General features: G+C 33.2%; 3 protein-coding genes across 6 annotated transcripts; 2 read left to right on the forward strand and 1 right to left on the reverse strand.

Annotated features, from left to right (window-relative positions):
• Positions 1-1,006: 1,006 nt before the first annotated feature.
• On the reverse strand, positions 1,007-2,779 carry LOC125862436 (photosynthetic NDH subunit of subcomplex B 4, chloroplastic). Of its 2 annotated transcripts, none has more exons than XM_049542503.1 (6): positions 2,621-2,779; positions 2,486-2,536; positions 2,152-2,296; positions 1,991-2,046; positions 1,837-1,908; positions 1,007-1,215 (listed from the first exon to the last, which is right to left on the reverse strand). In XM_049542503.1, exons 1-6 carry the CDS (start codon positions 2,687-2,689, stop codon positions 1,087-1,089), a joined length of 522 nt encoding a protein of 173 aa, XP_049398460.1. In that variant the 5' UTR covers positions 2,690-2,779; the 3' UTR covers positions 1,007-1,086. The 2 variants fall into 2 exon arrangements, with proteins under 2 accessions (XP_049398460.1, XP_049398459.1); XM_049542502.1 differs by having other exon boundaries at positions 2,486-2,539; positions 2,621-2,772.
• Positions 2,780-4,944: 2,165 nt separating this feature from the next.
• Positions 4,945-8,818, forward strand: LOC125862435 (uncharacterized). 3 transcript variants are annotated; one of them, XM_049542499.1, is made up of 5 exons: positions 4,945-5,073; positions 7,458-7,610; positions 7,695-7,804; positions 8,124-8,266; positions 8,584-8,818. In XM_049542499.1, exons 2-5 carry the CDS (start codon positions 7,469-7,471, stop codon positions 8,624-8,626), a joined length of 438 nt encoding a protein of 145 aa, XP_049398456.1. In that variant the 5' UTR covers positions 4,945-5,073; positions 7,458-7,468; the 3' UTR covers positions 8,627-8,818. The 3 variants fall into 3 exon arrangements, with proteins under 3 accessions (XP_049398456.1, XP_049398458.1, XP_049398455.1); XM_049542501.1 differs by having other exon boundaries at positions 4,993-5,073; positions 7,464-7,610; XM_049542498.1 differs by lacking the exon at positions 4,945-5,073 and having other exon boundaries at positions 7,422-7,610.
• A 4,547-nt stretch (positions 8,819-13,365) lies between these two features.
• On the forward strand, positions 13,366-19,034 carry LOC125863056 (protein NEN1-like). Its single transcript, XM_049543197.1, has 6 exons — positions 13,366-13,756; positions 14,384-14,541; positions 15,392-15,438; positions 15,544-15,607; positions 17,567-18,303; positions 18,607-19,034. The coding sequence occupies exons 1-6, from the start codon at positions 13,477-13,479 to the stop codon at positions 18,866-18,868; spliced, it is 1,548 nt and encodes a 515-aa protein (XP_049399154.1). The 5' UTR covers positions 13,366-13,476; the 3' UTR covers positions 18,869-19,034.
• The last annotated feature ends 4,996 nt before the right edge of the window (positions 19,035-24,030 follow it).

Genomic DNA, 24,030 nt, shown 5'->3' on the forward strand with positions numbered 1-24,030 from the left:
TAAGAGTGATTGTGCGTTTGTTTGGATTACTTCTTAATTAGTAATTACTTCTCGTCTTCGATTCCAACATTCTTCTTGAGTGACTTCTTAATTATTTTATTAAGTTTAGTGACTTTTGAGTTATAAAATAAAGCTGAGTGACTTTTTGAGTAAACTACTCTAAGTTGAGTAAATTTGTAAGTGAACTATTCAAAGTTGAGTGACTATTATCTCTCAGTTCTATCAAAGGAGCAGGTTCTCTTATCAGTTTCCCTGTAATGTTTTAACATCTTCAATTCTTTTTGGAGATCTATCAAAAGACATGGTTCCTACATATCACTATTCTTTGTACACAAATTGTCACTTGTACAATGTTTATCAGTCAATAAAACACTATTCAATCTTGAATGTAAATTCAGAGATGATATCTTTTGTAACTTTAAGCCAAAATTCCCTCCAATTTCCTCAACCAGGGAGGGAACATGTTGGCTATTATTATTAGTTTTTTATTTTATTTTTGAAGACAAGGGGATCCCACAGCCACTACCCTTTGGGTGCGCACAAGGTAAAACTCTCGCTCTTATGCAATAGCTCGCAACTCACACAGGAGAGGTAACCCGCACTAGGCAAGTCCGGTACAATAGTTCGACCCAAAAGACAAACTCTTTGCTTTCGCTGGCAAGGGGTTACACAAACTTGAGACCTCAAACATGAAAGTCTCAAGCCCAAACCACTGTCCACCCCGAAGGGTTAACATGTTGGCTATTATTGAAGTAATTTTTCATTTCCTGATGTGTATGCCATCAATTTAATGCTGGTATAGGTGCTTGTCAAAAGAGCAATGCAAGACTTGCTAGTGCCAAAGACAAACAGAGAACTGATTCTGTACAGTGCAACAGCTTGCAAATGTTGACATTCTTGACAGTTCATTAAGAAAACATTTTGAAGGGGAAATCTTAAAGAAGAGTTTTGCATCATAACACTGAATTAAGGCAAAACAGCCATGCTGTATTACTCTGCATATGTATTATGGAACTGGAAATCATATATTGTATATACATAACTGGGAAGCATAATAAAGTTTGTTCTTAGCACATATAGAGATGATCATTTGACTAACTGTTCCTTCTTCCCAGCTTCTTCAAGCTCTCGAAGATTCCCAACCTTTTGTTCAATCTCCTCTATCAGTTCATCGCGCCACAGTGCTGCTCTTGCTTCTTCTTCAATGTCTTCTTGCTGCACCACCACAAAATCAGATTCATAGTGTCATTTGCCAGACATTTTGCTACACAAAAGTCCTAGCATTACACCTTGTAAATATATCTGTATATCTTGAATAGGGCATTTAGATATGAGAATTTATGTTGAAACAAATTCAGACAATTCGAAACTAGCTAGTATGATTTTGACATTTATATGCATAAATTGTTTCAGTAAAGTTTCATTTAGAAACGAGAGATGTTCTTTTAACAAAAAAAACATCAAGAATTCAAGATTCAGATGGCAATTAACTCATCAAAAACCTTTTTTTCACCGGTCAAAGCTAAAACTCTAGGTCGTTTGGTGTGAGGTATAAAGTATAATAATCTCAGGCATAAAATGTAGGACTATTTTACCCTGCGTTTGGTTGGAGGTATTAGACAGTTCTGAAATTATTTATTCTACCATATACCTTAGTGATGGATAAGTTATTTCATATACATGATGGAATAGTTTATCCCATGATAACCAAACGACGTCAGCTTTTAATATTGATGACTCAAAAGTCAAAACTTCAAACATCTCTTTGTAGTGAACAAGAAAGGGTACTGTTCCATTTTGGTTTTCTAACCATAATAAAGAAAAAAATAATTGTACCTTCTCATAGACCCAATGTCCAGTACCATCACCTCCATCTCCTCTGTATTGTTCTGAATCATAGTAAGGATCCTAAAAGAGACGCATAATGAGAGACCAAAAAATACAACTCAATTTTATGAAGTTTAATTTCAAAATATCGAGAAAAGTTTACTTTGGTAGAACCGAAGAAACAGCATCCCCAAACAGTGAACATGATGTAAAATGTGTCTACAATGGGAAAAAAAACAAAATTAATAATAATAATGATAAAATGAAGGGAATGAATTAGTAAGTAATGATGATTGATATATATAGATATATATATATACTCACAAACATTCTTCATGGCTTCATCACTAAGATGCCAAACAGATTTATGAGTTATGAGGTCTCTTTGACCTTCCATATGCTCAACTAATACTGCCATTAATGGCCAATCTGGGAGTGCCTTCACTCTAATACCACAATTTCTTTGAATCTAACCATAAAAAGTAGCAGCATTAATTATTAATTGCAATATGCTTTGCAAATGTTCTACTCGCTCAATTCCATATAAATTCGCAAGACAATGCACATTTATTAAGAAAAACATTCAATGACATAATTTAAACTATACTTTCGAGTATTGTTCTTTGTGAAAATTCACGGAGTAACATGTATACCCTACCTGGTGCCTCCTGCTTGCATTTCCAAAAGGTGAGGTTGAACAATGCCTAAGCTGCTGAGAAAGTGAAAAGAGGTAATTAGTTAACCAGAAATAGGAATAAAGAAAATGAATTTGAGATACAAGTAATGCTTTAACTGATTTAGTGAAAGGGTGCAATTCCAATGTAGGACTAGGAATAGAGGGTTTGGTGACTGTGAAGCTCATTCTGCAGATGATTTGAGTTTGGAATAGTTATTTTGGGTTCCTCTATTCCTTTTATCCAAGTTATAAGGTTAGGAAAGCACATAAGAAAAACAGACTCTTGTGCCCTCTTTAACTTACTTGTCTATTCACAAATATTATTTTTTTCTCGAAACAATTTTGGTAAAGTTAGCTATCATTTTTTTTTGTTTTGTCCTCTTCTTCCTTTACCACACATCATACACATCTCGGATATTGATATTGAAATTTAAATCATTGGATATTTGCTGCACTTAGTATTACTTATTTAGAAATATTTATAATTAATGTAGGTATAAATTATAAAAATTTATGTATTGTATTATGTATGATAGAAGATGGAATAACTAAAATATAATTTTATGTATGATAGAAGATGGAATAACTAAAATATAATTAAGTACTATACATAAATAATTAAATTTTTATTACTAATGTTTACATAAAATTACAAGTAAAAGGCATTAAAAATAGGATGTTTCCTAGGTTCGAAACTGGGACCTTGCACATAAAAATGGCCAGTCAGCCAAGTAGCTTTTATGAGGGAAGCACACAGCTGTAACATGCATGTTCATGCGTAGTTGTGTGCTTATTCCCTTTTGAACATTTTAATTATAATCTTCAATATTGTTCTCAATGAAATTAAAATTATTAAATTTACCATTAATATTTTGAGGCCTAAAACAAGTGTTTTACTAGTTTTACTATCACCTTGAACCACTCTTGCCTTGAAAAGCTAAAATTTTGAAAAGCAAACAACAATTATTTTAATATAATCAATTATCAACATATGGGATAACCCTAGAATCAAAGATTAAAAATTAATTTTTGAATAGATAATTATACAGTGTAAAAGCAAACAAATAAGAAAAAAAAAGAGGTCAAAGTACATATCGGAGAGCAGAGGTCGGATGGTAGCAATGAGATTAACAATAAAAGTTAGAACACTAATTTTTGAAATAAATTTCGGGTTTGTATCAAAGAGTTCTAAAGCAAAGATGTTCCTAAAAATAAATTCTGGGTATGTATCAAAGAGCTCTAAGTAAAAATTTTCCTAAAAATAAAAGAAAATGAGTGCCCAGTGAGTTTCGAACCGACGTCTTGCGGATTGAAGGCCCTAGCTGGGCGCATGGAGACCATGCATGGGCCACCTACCTTTCTTTGATTGTGGATTCACAAGAGATTAATATATACATTTGTATTTGATATTTCAGTATGACTATAAAATCTACCCAAAAGCTAGTGGATTCGTTTGAACCTCATCCAATACAATAGCTCCTTGCCCCTATTTTGTTAGGTTTGGAGGACAATTTTGTACAAGAAATTTTCATTAAATGAATGAAGATTATTTTTATGACTTTTGTTATGGATGACAAAATACCAAGACTAGCTCCTGTAAAGGTCATTTATGAATTTAACACCTACAATTCACCCTTTAGTTTATATTCCTTGACTTTCATATTACTTGCCCTTATACTAAAAGTAATGTTTTTATTTTATTTATCCATTTTAATAAATTTAAAATTTTGTTATTTATTTTTAATACTACTTTAATTATTAAATAATTACATAAAATAGTAATAATCAAATTTAAAATTGAGAGATATGTTTCTTAAACTAATAAATATGAAATTCACACTTTAAATAATTTAAGTATGAATATTTTTTTAAAAAAAAGATATAATTTAGATGTTTTTGGTGGTGTAAGAATAAATAACAAAAAGTTACTACTGAAATTACTGCATTGCTCCACGGTCTGCAACTAGCCAGGAGAAACAACATCCAGGACTTGGAGATCTCTATAAACTCATTTGAGGTAATAAATTTACTAAGTTCAAGCTCAAATTCTCACTCCTAACATTGTTGTTGAATGCAGGGAGCTACTCCTATTGTCGGGGATGCCCCAAATCAGGCATGAGTGCAGGGAGCAAAACAAGATAGCCGACTTGTTAGCAAGGAAGGGGAGAATGCTGAAGGAGTTTCGTTTTAAAGAATGGCCAGTTTCACCGGTGTTTGTTCTTGATAGTCTAGAAGCAGACAAGGGAGGAACTTCTTTTATTTTTAATCCAACTATCATATGTAATACTAATGGACGCCTAAGTCCAATACTTAACTATGTCTGTAACGCTACAAGCAATGTGGCTGATCCTGATGTATTGATGCATATTATATAATTAATATTAAATCGTCTTGATTACCAAAAAAAAATAACAAAAAGTAGGCATCAGGGGCAAATTAGTAAAATTGGAGAGTAGAATCCTACAAAGGTTGTCATCCATCTAGTTTTGCCAAGATAGATACTCTTCGCAGTCTTGCCTCTCTGAAGTTGGAAACCCTCTCTCTCAATCCTCAAACAATCAAATTCTGAGGTACATTTCTCACTCCTCAAAATCTTATAGCTGCTCAATTTTTGGTTTCTTTCAAGTTCTCATCTTATTTTTTGGTCAACATTGATTCAATAATAAGTGGAAAACCCTCATGCTCAATCTTGTGCCTCTTAAGTTTAAACTCTTTTTTTTTTTTTAATTATAATCTTTTTAATGATGCATTAGTTGAATTTGGTATCTGGGTTTGATTTTGGTGTTTACGTCCCCTAAAATTTTTGTTGTCTTTTTTTTTTTTTTTAATTTGGTGGGAGCAGCACCCTTTGTACTGTGGAATCTATTTATCATATTTGATTAGGTCATTAATTTTATATATATATATATATATATATATATAGACTTAGCTAAGAACAAAATACTAATTTCATGGGATTGGACATAGTTGCTATACTTGCATTAAGTTTGTTTTAGCTAGTATTAGAAAGAAGGATCTGAATAGAGCAGAATGGAGACAGAAGATTCATATAATAATCCAGACTTATTTAGAGTTGAATGACCAAATTTGAGGCTCTGTTCATTGATTAATTTATCTATAGGACTTCCATGTGTCTCTGGATTTTGTTGGTGTTCAAATGATAACCCTCCACTAGTACCGGGAGTTACTTCAAATTACTGACTATTAGGTAAGCCAACTTGGATTAGCTTATGAAAATATTGATTATGGTAATTCTTCATTTATAGTCATTGGATGGCACCTAAGTTGCTCGGACTCGGGTGCGGGTGTCCGATATGGGTGCGGATCTAGAGGTCTGAGCCTTCATGGTCTAATTTTTAAGTTTCGGGGATATGGATCCATGTATGGATACGGGTGCAAGGATTCACCTAAAAATAATTAAAATATCCAAAAATAGAGTTATAAAACCTAAATTATGGGATATTATGTGGAGTACTTGAGGAGAATCCTGAAAGGAGATTAAAGGAAAAGGAGTGACATAGATATTTCTATTTAAAGGTATTCCATCTTCTTCAATTTCATCTTAGCTTTTGTATTGATTATAGGAATCATTAAAACTATCCGACTTTCCCCATCGATTTTGGTCAGAGTACCCAAAATCCATTGACCAAATCGGACATGGATCCCACACCCACACCTTCACCCACGTCGTGTCGACACGGGTGTGGCACCAAAAGTGAAGAGTCCGAGCAACTTAGGATGTCACTGACTCACTTCTATAAGTTCTATTAAATGATTAAGAAATATCAAGTGCACCCTGAGTTTATGGTATCAATACCTGATGTAGAATTAAAGTATCCTAGGAAGTTGATTTATATGCAACAGCAAATCAAAGAAATTAGCTATAGAGATACTCCAAATCGACATCTATGTAGTAATTTGCATCATTTATTCACCCAATCAGATATACATTCATCGAGGATTTAAGTTCTGTAAGATAACTCCATGATGTCCTCGGATCAAGGTTTCGGGACTTAGTGTGTTGGTCAGAAGTTAAAAAATATGGGGAACTCAAAAATTTGGAAGTCAAAACTGGGGACTTGTAAAAGTTGGAAGATAACAACATTTTGTGCTTGAAGATGCCGGAGCAGAAAGACTTGGAGTCTGTTAGTCTGATTGTTTCTTTGGGATCAATACATAAACCTTCCATTGTAAGTGAACGTGATGAAAGCTCATGTTATTACTCATTTCACCATCTTGTTTAGTTAATCAGGCATTGTTAAACTGAGCTTGTGCCACTCAGATGCAGCGAAACTTTTCCGTTATGCATAGAACTAGAGAGTGATGCATAAAAAAGACAGTAACACAAGATTTTTGTAGAGTTTGTCATTGGAAGGATAGAGTGGATGTTCTGTCTCAGAAAGCTTGATAACTTGATTTGTTAAATTTGGTCTAATGAATATTGCTGTTCCCATTTACCTTGGATTGCTTGGTGAAACTTGGATGTATATTGATGTTTAGTATCAATGACATATTTTAAAGTGCAGGGTTGTCTCCTGCAAACTTTGTTCAATAGCTCCGGAAGTACTTTGGTGCTAGTGCATTAAAATTCAATTATGTAGTCTGGAAAATATGTTCTTCTTATGGAACTCCTTTACAAGATGGATTATAACTAGATGTTATGTGTTACAAATTAGATTTTCTTTGTCTCAGGTTATTTCCATAGTATTCGCATGTGATACAATTCATTGTGGCAACATTGATTCCATCTGCTCTGTTTACCATTTGTGCCATCGCTTCCTGTTTTCTTGATATGCAATTAAGATATCTGCTGTCTTCTTCTCCTGCTTCATGTTCATCCATCACTCTACTGCCCATACTCAAACTAATTGGTCTTCCGTAATTGAACATACATTCAAGTGCAAAATTGTAGTTGTATCCTCTGATTCTGATGTTTTCATATGGTGTTGTGAAGCTTCAGAAATTATGGGAAAGGATTCCAAGTCTAAGGATTCTGGAAGCAAGGGAAAGGGTAAACAGGCTGCTGGTGGAAGCGAGGATGGTGCTTCGAAAGGAAAAGGAAAAGCTGGGAAAGGAGATGGCCTTGGAACCTGTACATATGTTAAAGGTATCTTCTTCTTAAGTAGCAGAAAGGTCATCTTGTTGTGTTGTAGATGTTATGATTTGGTAACATTTATCTTTAACCTTTCAGCAAGGCATGTCTTATGTGAGAAGCAGTCAAAGATTAATGAAGCATACAAAATACTACAGGAAGGCTGGCTGAACAACGGAGATAAAGTTCCACCAGCTGAGTTTGCCAAGGTATAGATTAAACAGTCTTTATCTGTCTATTTCCATCTCTGTTATTCTCCATGGAAATAATGTTTTGCTGAGAAAATACATCGATGCGGAAGGAAGTTGTTAGAGGAGGATCTTTTCAAAGTTAAACAGTCGTCATTCAGTTGATCTGTTATCTAAAGAAACAGCAAGCTTGTTTCCTTCCAATCCAACAAAAATGCAGAACACCATTTCACATGATCTTATAGGCAAAACCCAATGATCCTTCAAAATTTCTCTCTTTTTCTCTTCAACTAGCTTGAAATTAAGGCGTAAGCTTAGTTGATTCATTGATTGACTGCAGGTAGCTGCAGCTTACTCAGAATGCCCCTCAGGAAAGAAAGGTGGGGACCTGGGATGGTTTCCACGTGGCAAGATGGCAGGCCCATTTCAGGAAGTTGCCTTCAATACCCCTGTTGGAGCTACCAGTGCACCCTTTAAATCAACGTAAGATTCTAGCTTTTAGTTCTGTTATGTTTTTATTCTATAAAAGTGGTTTTCTCGCTAGCTTTTGTGCCCCTTGGCTATTTCACCGAATACTTGCTATCTCATACCAAAGTAAGTACCAGGTAAACCCCACTGAGGAGAAGAAATCAGCTAACATTATTTGTCTCTGTTGTGATTTGAACCTTAGCCTCTCATTTTGTCTACAACTAGGCCACACCCGTGAAAAGCTTTTCTGTCTTGAGCAAATTGGTTGATATCTCGATGCTCAAAAGCACCGATTTCGTTTCATAACTCTTTTCTCCTCTCTTAAACTGCAGACATGGATACCATTTCATTTTATCTGAAGGGAGGAAGAACTGAGATCTCTGAGCATTTAGATAGACATGGGATGGTGGCAGTTGTAGCAGAGAAGTGACTATTTGGTCATCTGATACTTATTGCTGAGACTATCTTCTGGTTAAGTTAATAAAATACAACTGGTGTGTGGATTGCAAGTGTAATGATAAACAAGTAAACATGTCAATGATTGGATCAAAGTATCTTACTGGCTCATGTGTGTTATTTTGAAGTCTATGATCTCATACTCATTGAACTACCACATTGTGAGAATGAATTACAAAGGGTGAATTGTTTATAGCGCTTAGATTGACCAATTGATTATCATCCTCGAAAAGTCGTCGCTATTGCTGAGTTACTCTTTTCTTTCACATATGAACTTTTTTTTCAATTGTAGAGTGGGCTAAGGTTGTAAGATGCCCAAAAAATTCATTGAATGAGTAAGGTTCTCGAGAAACCAATAATCAAACCAAAATAGAAGTGAAAAGTTTTGGGTTGTATAACCTTGTTTGCTTGTAAGCTCCGGTGACACGTTTTACCTCGACGATGATTTTCTGGTTTCTCAAATACAAACTGATTCTACGGAATTGCAATTTTTGTGGAATTCGATGCCAAAATAGACACTTTTTTGACACAACGTCCCAAAACAGACCTTCTCTAAGAATTTGCACCAGAATACACTCCACATTTTTGGGTGAACTGTCCTTTGCACAGTTAACGTTGTCTTCTCAAAACATACACAAAAATAGTTCAATTTTTTTTATAGTTTGCCTGACAACGGGCCAACTGCAATTTCTTTTTATTGTTTTTTTTATTCTTTTCTTGCTATAAAATATTAGGTGATAGATTCTTGCATATTTATTAAATATTCACGTAATAGATTCTCTTCTTGCTGTAGCAATAAATTACCTAAACTATGATAACAAACTTTTTTTTGTTATAATTTTCGCAAAATCTACCAAAAAAAAAAGTGTTTTCCCAAAAACTGTTGAGTGTTGTTGATTGGATGTTCACACTAATATGTTAAGTATTGTAAGATTAATACACGCATAAAATGCTAAGTGGTGTATACTAATTAGCCATATGATATACTTGGTGTCCAAAGTGTATACATGGCAAGAAGATATCCATGTATCACACTTGGTGTCCAAGTATATACAACTATATATACCCCTTGTCTTGTAACAAAGAAAGATGCAAAAGTAAGTGAAAGAAGATACTACACATACTACTCCTCATCTTTCTTATTATCTTATCTTTTATACTTAGTTTATAACACGTTATCAACACGAAGCTCTAATCAAATTCCATCTCAGTTTTCATCATGTCAAACTTATTAAAGCTTGAATTTAATTTGTGGCACTTGATATTACCGGAAAGAATTACTTGTTATGGGTTCTTGATGATGAAATCCACATTAACGCTAAAGGTCTTGGAGATACTATTAAATAAGGAAATAAAACATTATGAAATGATGAAGAACTTGTTGGTGCTGAGACACCAAATCTTAGTGTAATTGGTGCATTGATGTACCTTGCTAATAATTCTCGATCAGATCTATCTTTTTCTATAAATTTATTGGTAAGATTTAGTTCTTCCCCAACACAGAGACATTGGAATAGTATAAAGCATATACTCAGATGTATCTTTGAGGAACCATTATATATGAGACTACTTATTCAAAAGGGTCCAATTCACAATTAATTGGTTATGCAGATAGAAGATATTTGTCTGACCCACATATAGAGGTCGATCTCAGACATGTTATTTATTTACATATGGAGGTACAACAATATCACGGCTTTCAACAAAACAAACTATGGTTGCTACTAAGGGTGTACAAAATCGAACCAAATCGCAAACCGAGTCAAACCAAGAAAAAAAATCCGACTAGTGATTGGTTTGACTTGGTTTGGTGTTGAAAAAAAAACCCAACTATATTTGGGTTGGTTTGGTTTTAACTAAAAAAAACCAACCCGAGACCAAACCAACCCGACATTATATATATAATTTTAAAATTTTATTTTATACATAAAATATTTACTTTGATATAATTTTTAAATATTTCTTATACTTTTTTTATAGTTTTTATCTTTTAATATATTATTTCAAGTTTGAAACTTAGAATTCTGAATAGTTCCATAAAGATTATAGTCCATAAATGTTGGTAATTATAATAAAACTTAAATCAAAATCAAATTAATACTAATGCAAAAAGAAAATCAATTTAACACTAAGAATGACAATAATATTGAATATTTATTCTTTGGTTTTACATTGGTTTAGACAATTAAAGTACATAATCTAATTTTAATTTCCTTTAATATTTAGTCATGTAACTAATACTTATTAAACTTATTTTAGCATGATTTAGTACTTTTAAATTATGATCATTTTCTTTGTGACTTGTTAATTTGCAATATTTGTTTTATGCGATTTCATTATTATTATTATTTTTAGATATTTTAGTGTCATTAATCATACCATTGTTTGTGTTGTATTCTTAAGAAACACCTTAGATATTTGTATTTTGGTAGGACTGGAGAAATATTGAAGTACAAGTAAATTATATGTTTGTATGAATACTTTAGCGGAAAAACCCGAAAACCCGAGAAACTCAAAAAAATTTGAAAAAACCCGAGGTTGAAAAACCCGAGTTTTATTGGTTTGGTTTGGTTTATAGATTTAAAAATCTGACACAAATGGTTTGGTTTGATATTTGAAAAACCCAAACCAACCCAACCATGTACACCCCTAGTTGCTACTTCTTCAAATCATGCAGAGATCGAGAATGTGTTTGGTTGAGATCAATAACTCAACACATCCAGGAAACATGTGGTGTTCCTTCGAAGAAAGAGATTCCAATGACATTATATGAAGACAATGTTGCATGTATAACTCAACTATAAGGAGGATACATCAAAGGAGACAAAATAAAACATATTTTTCCAAAATTCTTCTTCACTCACGATCTTCAAACGAAGGATGAAATAGATGTTCAACAAATCCGTTCTAGTGATAATTTAGCAGATATTCACCAAGGCATTACCAACTTCAACATTTGAGAAGCTGAGAAACAAGATCAAAATGTGTCATCTTCGAGATATTAAGTGATATTTTCATAAAGAGGAGAAAATACACGCTGCACTCTTTTTTCCTTAACCAAGGTTTTATCCCACTAGGTTTTCCTGGTAAGGTTTTGAACGAGGCAACAAATAATGTGTATTACTACAGTTTTTCTTTCACTATTTTTTTTTATATATATATGGACATCCAAGGGGGAGTGTTGTAAATTGGATGTCCACACTAATATGTTAAGTATTGTAAGATTAATACACACATAAAATGCTAAATGGTGTATACTAATTGGCCACATGATATACTTGGTGCCCAAAGTGTATACATGGCAAAAAGATATCCCTGTATCACACTTGGTGCCCAAGTAGTTTTTGGGCACCAAGTGTGAAAGAAAATACTACACATACTACTCCTCATATTTCTTACTATCTTATCTTTTACTAAGTATGGGGTGACCTATGAGACCTACCATGACTCGTAAGAGGAACAACGGACTGTCCTATTGAACTATCAAAAGGTACTAGGACTTGTTTTGAAAATTTCATTTTCCCTTACCTACGATTGCCACCTACGGCCCGTAGGATGTTCTACTGTCCGTAAGTGGGACCCCTAGATACAAACACCAGCCCAAAAACTACTTTTCCTAAATCTGAGGTGTTACATGATGGGACAAAATCTCGAACTCAGAGAGATTGAAATAGGTGCAATATATATTTTCAGTTGCGAAGCTGCTCCAGTTCATCGTCTTTTGAAGATTGGTGCTGAGGCTGCTCAGTCCACTGAAAATGACGAAGATGACTTTTCATTTTCTCTAGAGCTTTCTTTATTTGTTTTTATTTTTTTGGTAACTAGTTTCGATATGAATCAGTTCGTAGGGCGGGGTTTTTGAGAATACAAATAACATATAATTTTTTCCACCTTAAGCAAACATATGGGGATAAGACACAAGTACCCTCCTAGACATGATCGAAATCTCAGAAACACATCTTAACTAAACTAAGGTCCTATTATCTCCCTGAACTCATTTTTTTTTGGTAATTTTGTACATCTTTTGCCTTACGTGGCACACTCCGTGACTCCATGCATTTAAGACGCGTGGGAGATATTTGGATGTCATGTAAGCCAAAAAGGTGTACAAAATTACCAAAAAAAATGAGCTTAAGGTGGTAATAAGATCTTAGTTTAGTTAAGGTGTGTCTCTGAGATTTCGATCATAATTTAGGATTGAAAGATATGTTTAGAAACTAAGCTATGCAAAAAAATATTATTCTCTTAATTATAAGTTTTAAAAGTCTTATTTTCTTTATTAAACTCAATATCAAATCCTATTTTTAAGTCAGTTTTTGACTTTTGAAATGTAAAAATAACTAAAAATATATCAAAAGTGACTAAAAAGAAGAAGTGTTTGACAAGATTAAAAATTAACTTAAAATAAGTTAAAAATAAAAAAATAGGTCCTTTTTTTTTTAACTTAAAAATCATTCCAGTGTGATATTTTATTTTTTTTTACTTATAAACTATTTCTTTAGTAAATCCAAACGGGCTCTAAGTCATGTAAATTAAGCAAGGGAGTAATAAAATGATAAAATTGGTATTTTTTTTTATTTTTTGTTGATGTTGATTGCGTGTGAGGTGAAACATTTTTGATTAGTTGCTTGGCACTTGTGTAAAGCACAAACGAAACCCTGACTCTCACGCTTCAAAACACAAAACCCTCCACCGGAGGCAATACCCAACAAGGGTAAGCTGGCTCTATATAATATGCAGGCCGGCCCTCTACAAGTCCTTAAGAAACGATGGGAACTGGGGAAGATAGGTCGGAGATAGTGTTTTTCGATGTGGAGACTACTATACCCACGCGAACTGGACAGAAATATGCACTATTGGAATTTGGGGCAATTCTTATTTGCCCAAGAAAGCTTGTTGAGCAACATAGTTACTCTACCCTTGTACGACCCTCTGACCTCTCTCTTATTTCTACCCTTTCTGTTCGCTGCAATGGAATTACCAGAGATGCTGTCACTTCTGCCCCTTCATTCGCTGATATCGCCGATAAAGTCTTTGATGTTCTCCATGGTTATTATCTCTTCATCACTACTGCTTTATTTATTCAGCTATTTCTATTTATCGACCTGGCTGAAGCATTTTTACGATTAATGGGCGTGTTCATGTTTGAATTTAGCTATAAAACTGTGTTGGAGGCTATTTGCATTTTAATTAGTTGTGGACCGTAGCAGGTTGTTTGGTGGTTTACTAGACCATTTTAAGTTTCATTTTCTCACTTTTCTGCCTATAGAGGCAGGCAGGATTCAGAATGTTAAGTATTTATTAAACCAATACAATACGATACATTATCAAAACAATAAGTAACAACCGTGCAAACAAATAGTGCAGAGTATCATGATACAAACAGCGTATAACTTTGTCACAGTGGATGCTAAAATCATGGTAAATCGTAGGAGTATATTTTTGTAATGATGTGTATAAGCCAAGTCAAAAGCTATGGGTGGATGTTCACATTCCATGCCCTTTATTTCTATCTGCCTCTGCCTCTGCTTCCTTAGTGTTTACTTTTTGACAGTGCGCTCGACTTTTAAATTGGTTCTGTGGGAAATATGGTGGGTCTAATGGTTTATCTTTTATAAGGAATTGACTGATTTTACATTATTTCTTTTTTATGTGCTTGCTATGTTGTTTGTGTAGGGAGGATATGGGCAGGCCACAATATACTGAAATTTGACTCTCCAAGGATTCGGGAGGAGTTTGCTGGAATTGACAGGCCTGCACCAGAACCTAAGGGAACAATTGATACACTTACTTTGTTGACTGAAAGATTTGGAAGGAGAGCTGGTAACATGAAGGTATAGCAATTCTTCTCCTCTTCTTCATGAAAAAGTAGGGAAGTAAGTTAATTTTACTCGTAATAAACAGTTATCTTCAAGAGTTCTCACTTGTTAGACAAGTGTTAGTTTTTTGCCTTCATCTGGGAAACACTAATGGGCCTTCCGAGTACTCAAAGTTATGATATTTCCCAAACATAAGTCAATTATGTACATGCCAGGGTGATATGCTAAGCAACACATTTTGACACGAATTTATTGATTGTCAAGATCAATAGAATCAGCCTTCTAATATTGGTTTGAATTATGTTAGAGCATTTCTTTTTATAGCATTACCTTTTTTATTCATGGTACTTCTGTACAGATAAATGTTTACTTGAGAAAGGGTTACTATTTGTGTTGTTATTTGGTTGATGGGTTCTTATGCCAAAATTAGTAGATGAGCTCCCCAGTCCCTGGGACTGCAAATTTTTCATGCTGTGTCTTCATTTTTGTATGCTTTTGTTTTAATTGTTTTTAGCTTTATTTGAAGAAGCAGGAAACTAAAACAATATAGTAATCTTCCTTTTGCATAGAATCAACCAACATATATGACAAAACGTCTGGTTTGCTGTGAAAGAGAAGTGTATCAATGTTTCCTCTTTCAGATCTATTTGTTATTTAATATGTTGATGTTTCCATACATAAGCATAGGAGAGTATTTGTAAACAGCAGATAGGCCAATTCTGCTAATAGGGGAGGCTATTGCAATCCTTTGTACAACTGGGGAGGTCTTGTGTACCACCAAGAAATGTCACAGGGTACAAGTGAAGTGATATCAGTTGTAATGTTTAAAACATCAAATGATGATTTGGTTGCATTCTGTTTGCAGATGGCCTCTCTTGCTACATATTTTGGCCTTGGAGAGCAAACACATAGGTAACAATGTTTTGTCCTTTCTTAGATGGTTTTGCCCCGTGCAGTGTGAACTGCTAGGTTTTGGAATATTTTTCATTGTCTTAACATTGATGTTCTACTTTTCAGGAGTTTGGATGATGTCCGAATGAATTTCGAAGTACTAAAGCACTGTGCAACTGTCTTGTTTTTGGTAAGTTGTTCATTGCCGTACTTTTGATTTTTAGTTCTTCAAGTCTAGGTTTGCTAATGTTAACAATTATTCTCAAACTTGGTGAATCGTAGATATACTGTTCAGCTGAACCAATTTGACATGCTTTTGGTTTTTCTTTTCATTGCAGTATTTTCCTTTTACCCTATTTGTCCATACAATCATGCCATATATGTTAAGATATTACGGTGCAACAATAATAAAGGAAGTATATTACTCTAATTTCATTCCATGTCTATGCCAAATTGTTGAATGTTTGGTATGATCAATGAAATGCAAGTTGCATGGCACACCTAACACCTGAAGGGCTAGAAATCAAACTCATAAATCGTGAGATTGGTATACCTTCCGTTCGTATAACTTTATACTTGGTTAGCCCCTCCTCCTCCCTCTACCCCAACACCTCAATCTCAATAGAAGAAGAGGGAAAAAGTAAAAAAGAAAAAACTTACACTAAAAGTGAGTATGGGGTTGCAGCTGGAAAAATTCTCATCCATTGTCTTCTGATATCTTCCCACAAGTCTCTCTTTGTAATGTTTAGGCTGTGTTCCTTCTGTCTCAACTGAGGTGTTAATTGGTTTCCTAAACTGATAACTGTCACAGGGTAGAATTCAGCATCAAATGTAGAATATGATGGAAAAGTTTGTGTTATAATTTGTAATGGTTTTCATGAAACTTTATGGGATGCACGAGCTGTTTCATTACTGGAACAAGATTAATGCAATCATTTCAGTTTAAGCTATGTGATGCAGATGCAGCGCCTCTGATTGTGATTATTGGGGCTACCTTTTTTTGGCAGGCTGTCCAATTTAGACTTGCAAAGGGCTTTAGAGGTACTTGCATATTTATTAAAACAACAGCATACCAGTGTAGTCCCACAAGTGGGTCTGGGGTGGTGGTGTCAGGTGTGTATGAAATTTTACTCCTACCTTGTGAAAGTAGAGAGGCTGTTTCCAATAGACCCTTGGCTCAAGTAAAGGATATCATAATCACGTACCTAAAGGAAATACAGTAGTGAAGACGACCTGCTAAAAGTAAAAGGAGAAAAGAACAGTAGCAACAACAAATAATATGGTAACCGAAACAAAGGAAACGTCACGTAATATGAAATCAAAGAATAATAAATTAGGAACAATACCGATAAGGACTAAAGATGCTCAACTAACTACTAACTTTCTTCACTAATCTTTGACTTCCATATCTTCCTATCTAGGGTCAAATCCTCGGTAAGCGGCAGGTGTGCCATATCATATCCACCATTGCCAACTTGCACACCTCCTCGGTAGAACATACGTGCCTCTCCTCTTCACATGCCGGAACCATTTTAGGTTCGCCTCCCTCGTCTTGTCCACCATGGAGGTCACTCCACCTAGTCTTGAATATCTTTGTTCCTAATCCTATCGCTCCTAATATGCCCAAACATCCATCTCAACATCCTTATTTTTTGCTGCTTTCATCTTGTGGACATGCGAGTTCTGACTGTCCAATAAATTAAATTGTTGAATCAATGGTGAAGCTTAAGAACTGATCAAGCAAATAAGTGAATTGTAGCTGATCAGAAGTAAAAATGTAAGTGTCATCTTGCTTACGACTTAAACTTTTGATTATTCGCACTGTTTGAAATGGTATCAGATTTGGAGTTCAAATTTCATCTACAAAATAATATTTTCGCATGCTTAGTTCAAGAAAGAGAATCAAGCTGCACAGAAGGAGCATTTTGAATATCTAAAATAAATGATAAAAATATCACTTCTCCTACAATTAAGCTTTTAGATGTGGCAGTTGACACTATGCAATCAAGAACTGCAAGGCCATGCTACCGCATCTTATGAGTATATATATATATATTAACAGTTTACTATCATTTCTAAAAGTTCTTTTGATCAGAACAGACTATTGAACTTTGCCATGGGTTGAATAGAAAAATTGTTGTACTTGCAGGAATCCAGCCTGCCTGATATATTAACCAACAACAGTTGGGTGTCTCCTAATGCTGCTGTAAGAAGTCGTGCTAATGGAAATACTAATTTGGAGGGGATGGGCTTGAGTATAGATACACCTTCATCAAGTGTCAAGATAGGAAGTCCTATGAAATCTGTTGCAGAAGCTTACACAGAATCAGACAATCCAATACTTCCGCTTGTGAGCAGAAATGTGGAGGAGGTACCAGATCTTATTGAAACAAATTCCTCGAGGCCTGACCCTTTTAACTTGGTCCAATTCAGTGCGGAAGTAAGGGAATCCATTCAGTTAGATGCAATGGAAGAAGAACCTGCTTCTTATTCTCGAGATTCTTCTGCGTCAATTGCAACAGAGGGTTACATTGGCATCACAGACTTCTTAGAACCAAATAAAATTTCAATTTCTTCTGTCTCCTTAAGTCTTTCCCCCTTACGTAGTGGAATGCAGAAGATACAAATCTTGCACAACAATGCTGAGCTGCAAGTTTGCTCTAAATGCCTGAAGGTGCGGTTTGGAATTAGTACAAAGTTTGTTGATTATGCTGGTCGGCCACGGTTGAGTTTTGTGGTTGATGTATCATCAGAGTTATGCCAACTTTTGGATGCAATTGATAATCTTGCTCAGAAGTTGACAGAGGATTCAGGTAGCATGTCAGAATGGAGGCCTGTGGTAAACAGAAAACCTGGCTTTATGAACTCTCCTACCGTTCGTTTAAAGTAAGTTCTGATCTTCCTTTTCCTGGATAAGTAAAACCTCCTTAATTTTGCCTGTTATCAGAAACCAGGAGAGATTTCACCTTGTGTTTTTTCTGGTATATTCTTAATGCTTATGAGATCAAATTTTCGTTTTCCATTATGCTATGTAATGTGAGGCTAGTCTGCTTCTGTATATGCTAGTCTTCCTTCAGATTTTCCAACCTGATGCACAGCACAAGTAATAGATGAGCTTTTAGCTCATGGCTAGTTCAGGCTTACATAGGTTATATTTCAACTAATATTATAGTGTACTTGCACTTGCAGTTTACCAACTGTTGTAGATGGTAATATCTCCCGCTGGGTCACAGAGATATACCAGAAAGAGGCTTCCGCAACACAGAAGCTTATGTTCAGTAGGTTTGATGTGGCAGAACTGGATTCCTTGATTACTCCAGGGACTCTGTTGGATGTGTACTTCTCAGTGGATTCATATGACTATCAACAAATTGCCGGCATCCGTCTGGTGGCTAAAAAGTTGATTGTGCATTCCTCCCTGATAGATAAAGCGACTTGTCGATTGACATAACATAATAGTTGTACAATTTGCTCCTATTGTCTACCTAGTTTTTTTACTAAGGACGTAGGAGTATCCTGTACAGTTTGACAAGAGAATGCTATTCAAATTGTTCACTCTAATCTAATAATTTGGGTGGTTCATCCACTTATTATAAGTTGAATGACCTTTATACACAGCTCTTGGTTGTTTCTCTATAACATCCCAAATGACTTAATTGCTCTGCAGAAAACAAAAATATTGGTTAACATTGGACAAAATACAAATTGTGTGACTCTGATGAAAATGTAACTGTTCTCTGACAATCTTTAGATCGGAAGTAGGGATAAAATCTTTATCATAACACCTACCATCCCCCCTGCCCCTCCCCCCAAACACACACAAAAAATTAACCTAACACTTATTTTTTATTTGTCAATATTTTTTTAAAATTAATTATAAAAAAATTGATAATTTGTATCGAAATTGCACTATGGGTTCCATCCTATAAGAGTTCTAATACGTAGTATTTATTTTAAAAGGTCCAATTTTTATATATTCTTTCAATCGTATCAATCTCTCTAACTAGAATATAAAGATACACTTTTATGAATTAACATAAAATTTGAATTCAAAATAAAACAAAAAAAAATTTATTTGAATTTCGAATCAATATATTAGTCCTTATGGACTTTTATAATATCCGTGTATTGTGTGGGTACGAAATGCATAGATTAATCATGCATTAAAATTGTATTCGTATTTGTATTTTATATTAATTTATTTATTACTCTCTCCATTTGAATTTACTTGTCCTATTTTAATATGACACGAAATTAAGAACATAAAAAAGTTTTTTTGAATCTTGTGATTTTAAATAAAACATATGTCAAATATACTAAAATGCCTTTTAATTTTGTTTCTTAAACATGTCATGTGGAAAATTAAAATTTAAAAGTTGCTAAAAAAGAAAAAAAGAGATATTCTTTTAAACGGGCTTATTTTTTTTTAGGACAAATAGGTTGAAACAAATGAAGTATTTGATTTTTGTCCTAGGTAAAATAAACAAAAATAAAAATTTACCTTGATAATAGTTCAACGAAGTACATTGTAAAACTAGAAGTCTAGCTTATCATATATATATATATATATATATATATATATTAGTTTTACGGTACGTGTGTATCCTATCACATAGTACACAATGTTGTGAAATAGAATTAATATTACTAACTTAAAGCTTTTTAGTAAATAATTATAATTGAAAGAACTTTGGACAAGTGCTTTTAAATGATTAATACAAATTGTCTTAGAGTAAATTATTTTTTTAGATCAAAATGACCAGGTATCATTGATACATTTCAAAATGCATTCAAAATTTAAATATGGGGGGCGAAAATGACATTTCTTTAGTAGTATTATTTTGTTACTTTACTCTATTTGTAAACAAATTTAACCAACAAAATAGAAAAAAAAATATCAAATATAAAAAAAGCCATCAATAGTCTTTCCTCTTTGAGGTTATGACCATAAATGATGGACATCATTCAAGTACAATTTTTCTCTTAAATATTCATACTTGAAAGTTGAAATTTAGTATGTGCATGACACTAATAACAATTACCATAAATATTTCAAGATTTTTATCTTTATACGTAATATATCTTTTACAAAATATTATTACTCAATTAATATTTGAATAAGGCTATATAGAGATATGATTCTACAAAAAAAAAAGTATACTTCTATCATGAATGTCAACACGGTTATAAGTAGAATGTTATAGAGAAGAAAAATATAACATAAAAAAATAGTTCTAAAGAAAATTAGGTCGTTACAATGAAATGTTTTATAACGAATGATGGTTAAATAGAGGTTTGAGTGTATGTCAAATATTTAGCTTGACCAATTCTTTATTTTATATATATATATATATATATATATATATATATATATATATATTTCAGTAGCATAATTTAATGTTAATATATGAAAAACATCACCTATGGTGAACAATATTTCATTTCATTAAGTTTCTACCTTATCTTTGCGGAATTGTAGTTTTTTTTTCTTCTGCCGCATACATATCATATAGTTGTTGTCTAATAAAAGTATCTAGTATCATATAGAAGTTATATCGTGATATAAAATAATAAACTTTTTCAAAAATAAAATATAATAGATGAACAAAATTTAAAGTATTATTTATAAAATCTTTAATTTGATTCATTTTATAATCAATAACTATTTTCTTATCTATTTTTATATAGCTAGAAATGAGTGTATCTTGTGACATAACATTTTTTTAGATTAAAATGAACACAAAATAACAGGAAATTCATACTAAAAAAATTTTCATACTCAATATAAATATATAAAAAAACATATGAAACAATTCATTGCCAATGAAAAAGGAAGACGAAAATATATGTGTGCTTTATTCACTCCAGCTATCCATTTGATTGAAAGCTCTTGCCACCAACACTTTACTTTCTCCGTTCATTTTTACTTACAAATCTATTAAAAAAATAATTATTATCGTGGCAATATTATCATATTATAAGTAAAAGTGATTTTTTTTTTGAAATAGTAGATTTACTATCAAAACTAATCATTTAGTGGACTACGTTGATGCCCGTTGTTTTAGAAAAATTAGGAAGAAACTCCTTCATTTGAGGGTAAAAGAATAAAAAATGGAAAAACACAGAAGAAATTCCATACCCCAATCATGTGCCTTTTTCGTATTTGTTTATTATTATATTGTTTTGACTCAATTACATGCTTTTTAATTGATTTCCATGTACTCATGCATTGATCATGATTTTGACTACATTACTACAAAATAGATTTTTGGCGACAATTATTTAGTGTCAATTAATCAATTACCGCTAATTAATTCTTTCAGCTAATTTTTAGCAGTATATAATCAATAACCACTAAAAGGTATATTTTAGTGGCAATAAAAATTCCTCTAATTTTTTTTACTACAATTAACTATTCCCTCCTATTATATCACTAAGAAAATTAATTTTTTAGCGAAAATCCTATTTCCATTTAACCTAGAGATCCTTCTGCTCAGCTCTCTCCCTTCGACTCATAGCTATGACCCCTAAAAGACATAAATTTATGAGGAAACTATGAATCTAAGAATGATGTTTTCATCAAGTATGCATGATTTATGAAAAATGAATGATTTATGATTTGGGTTGTTTTAAGATAAGCATCAATGAAATTGTGAAAGGTATTCTCACATATGTATAAATTGTGAAAGGTTTTCTCACATTAAGAAATCATGGATGGTAAAAGGTTTTCTCACACATGATTTAAGGAGCTACTCTATGATGTTTTAGCTTGGATTAGTAACTTAATTATACTTTTTCATGGATGATGATAAGTTTATGTTTATGACTATTCCATTGAGATTTTTACTTAGCATGCACGAAGAGGATATTGAGATGGAGGCTCTCCCGTTAGTAGAGGTCAGTTCTATAGTAGCAATCTCCTTGTCCCTAACTACGTGCACCCTGTAGGTTTGTCTTAGAAAGACATCACTAGTGGATCTAACTAAGCTGGAAGTTTAAGGGCAAGCAAGAACATTTTTTTTCGGTATTGGAGCAATACACCAGATTCTAGTGGTCAATGTCGGTTAATAGTAAATATCCCACAAAACAAACTAAGTTATTCTTAAAGTTTTTATGAAGCTTTTATTAAGATTTGAAAATGTATTTACCATGTCCATGATTTAAGATGTCTGTTTTACTATGTTTAACATGGTCATGTATTTCATGTTTTCGATTATGTCCCTTTATCATCACGTTTTCATGCATATTCCTCATACTTAGTACATTCCATATACTAATGCATACTTGTGCCTACATTGTTTCACTAATGTAGGACGTGACGCTTCCTCTCCCTTCGATCGTGGCTAGTTGGTGATAATTGGAGTTCATAGATTTGGTGAGTCCCCATGTTCCGAGGACAAAGATATTTTTACTTGATTTCCTTATGTTTTAGTTTTCAGATGTTGTACGTGGTGCATGAATTACGTTTCGACCATTTCATTTGATGTACTAGATGACTTGTCAATACTATATATGACGACGACGGCTCGAACGGAGTCCCTCTTTCCAATCCTTTTAACAACTAGTAGAAGTGTTTCTCTATTTAAACACTTTAACTTTTCTTTCCACCACCAATGAGGGAGAAATGCTTTTTTCTTAAAGCATAAGAGAACCTTTCAAATTCCTATTTTGTTCTTCCCTTCATTTCCCATTAATTCTTACTATATACCCAACATTAGACTTTCGCTTTAATGTCATACTTTCCCATTTAGATGAGATTCTTTTCTTCTATTATATTGTGTATATGTATGTCAAGTGACTTGTGTAGGGCCTCTCGGGATCTTATACGCCATATCACGTCTAGGGTGTACTTTCGATCGTAACAAATACTTAATCATAAGTTTGGTTTCAGTTTCAAAATATTGAGAAAATTTGTAATAATATGATTCTTTTCTAATTTTTGTAGTAAAATTATAAGTTAACAACATTTTATTCTGGTGTTATTATTATTATTTTAATTTTCTAGTTCTTTTAATCTTAAAAACCATCACCAAGGTTCAGGGCCCATGATGTAGAGGGTTAGGCTTAACCCTACCATGTCTATTCATCCCAAAAAAGGTATAAAAGTTAGAGGAAGATATATTCCAAACTTCTAACAAGAAATTGAATGCACAAAAACTTTACTAAGTAAGAGAGAAAATATTAACATATATAATTTCCTTTCCTATCAGTAGGTGTGTTCATGGTTTGGATAAAAATCGATCCAAACCGAAAAATCAAATCAAACAGATAAAATAAAATCGATTTTATTTGGGTTTGGTTTGGTTTGGTTTTAGATTTTTGAAAATCGATAGTATTTGATTTGGTTATGATTTTATTCGAAAAAACCCGAAGAAATAACTGAACCGAACCGATGAATTATATACATATATTTTATTAATATACATACTTAATATATTGTTTTTATAAACAATTTTAAAGATCTTATACATATTTTCATTAAAATTTGTTTATAATTTACTTATTGAAAGCAAAAATGCCCAAGATGAAACATTTATCTTATTGATTTCATGTATATGAGTGTCTATGACAATTCTTTGTGGGACTGAAAATGTTATTGTTTCTTCCTTCTAG

This window comes from Solanum stenotomum, chromosome 4 (assembly GCF_019186545.1).
Source record: "Solanum stenotomum isolate F172 chromosome 4, ASM1918654v1, whole genome shotgun sequence".
In the NCBI taxonomy this organism is placed as follows: Eukaryota; Viridiplantae; Streptophyta; class Magnoliopsida; order Solanales; family Solanaceae; genus Solanum; species Solanum stenotomum.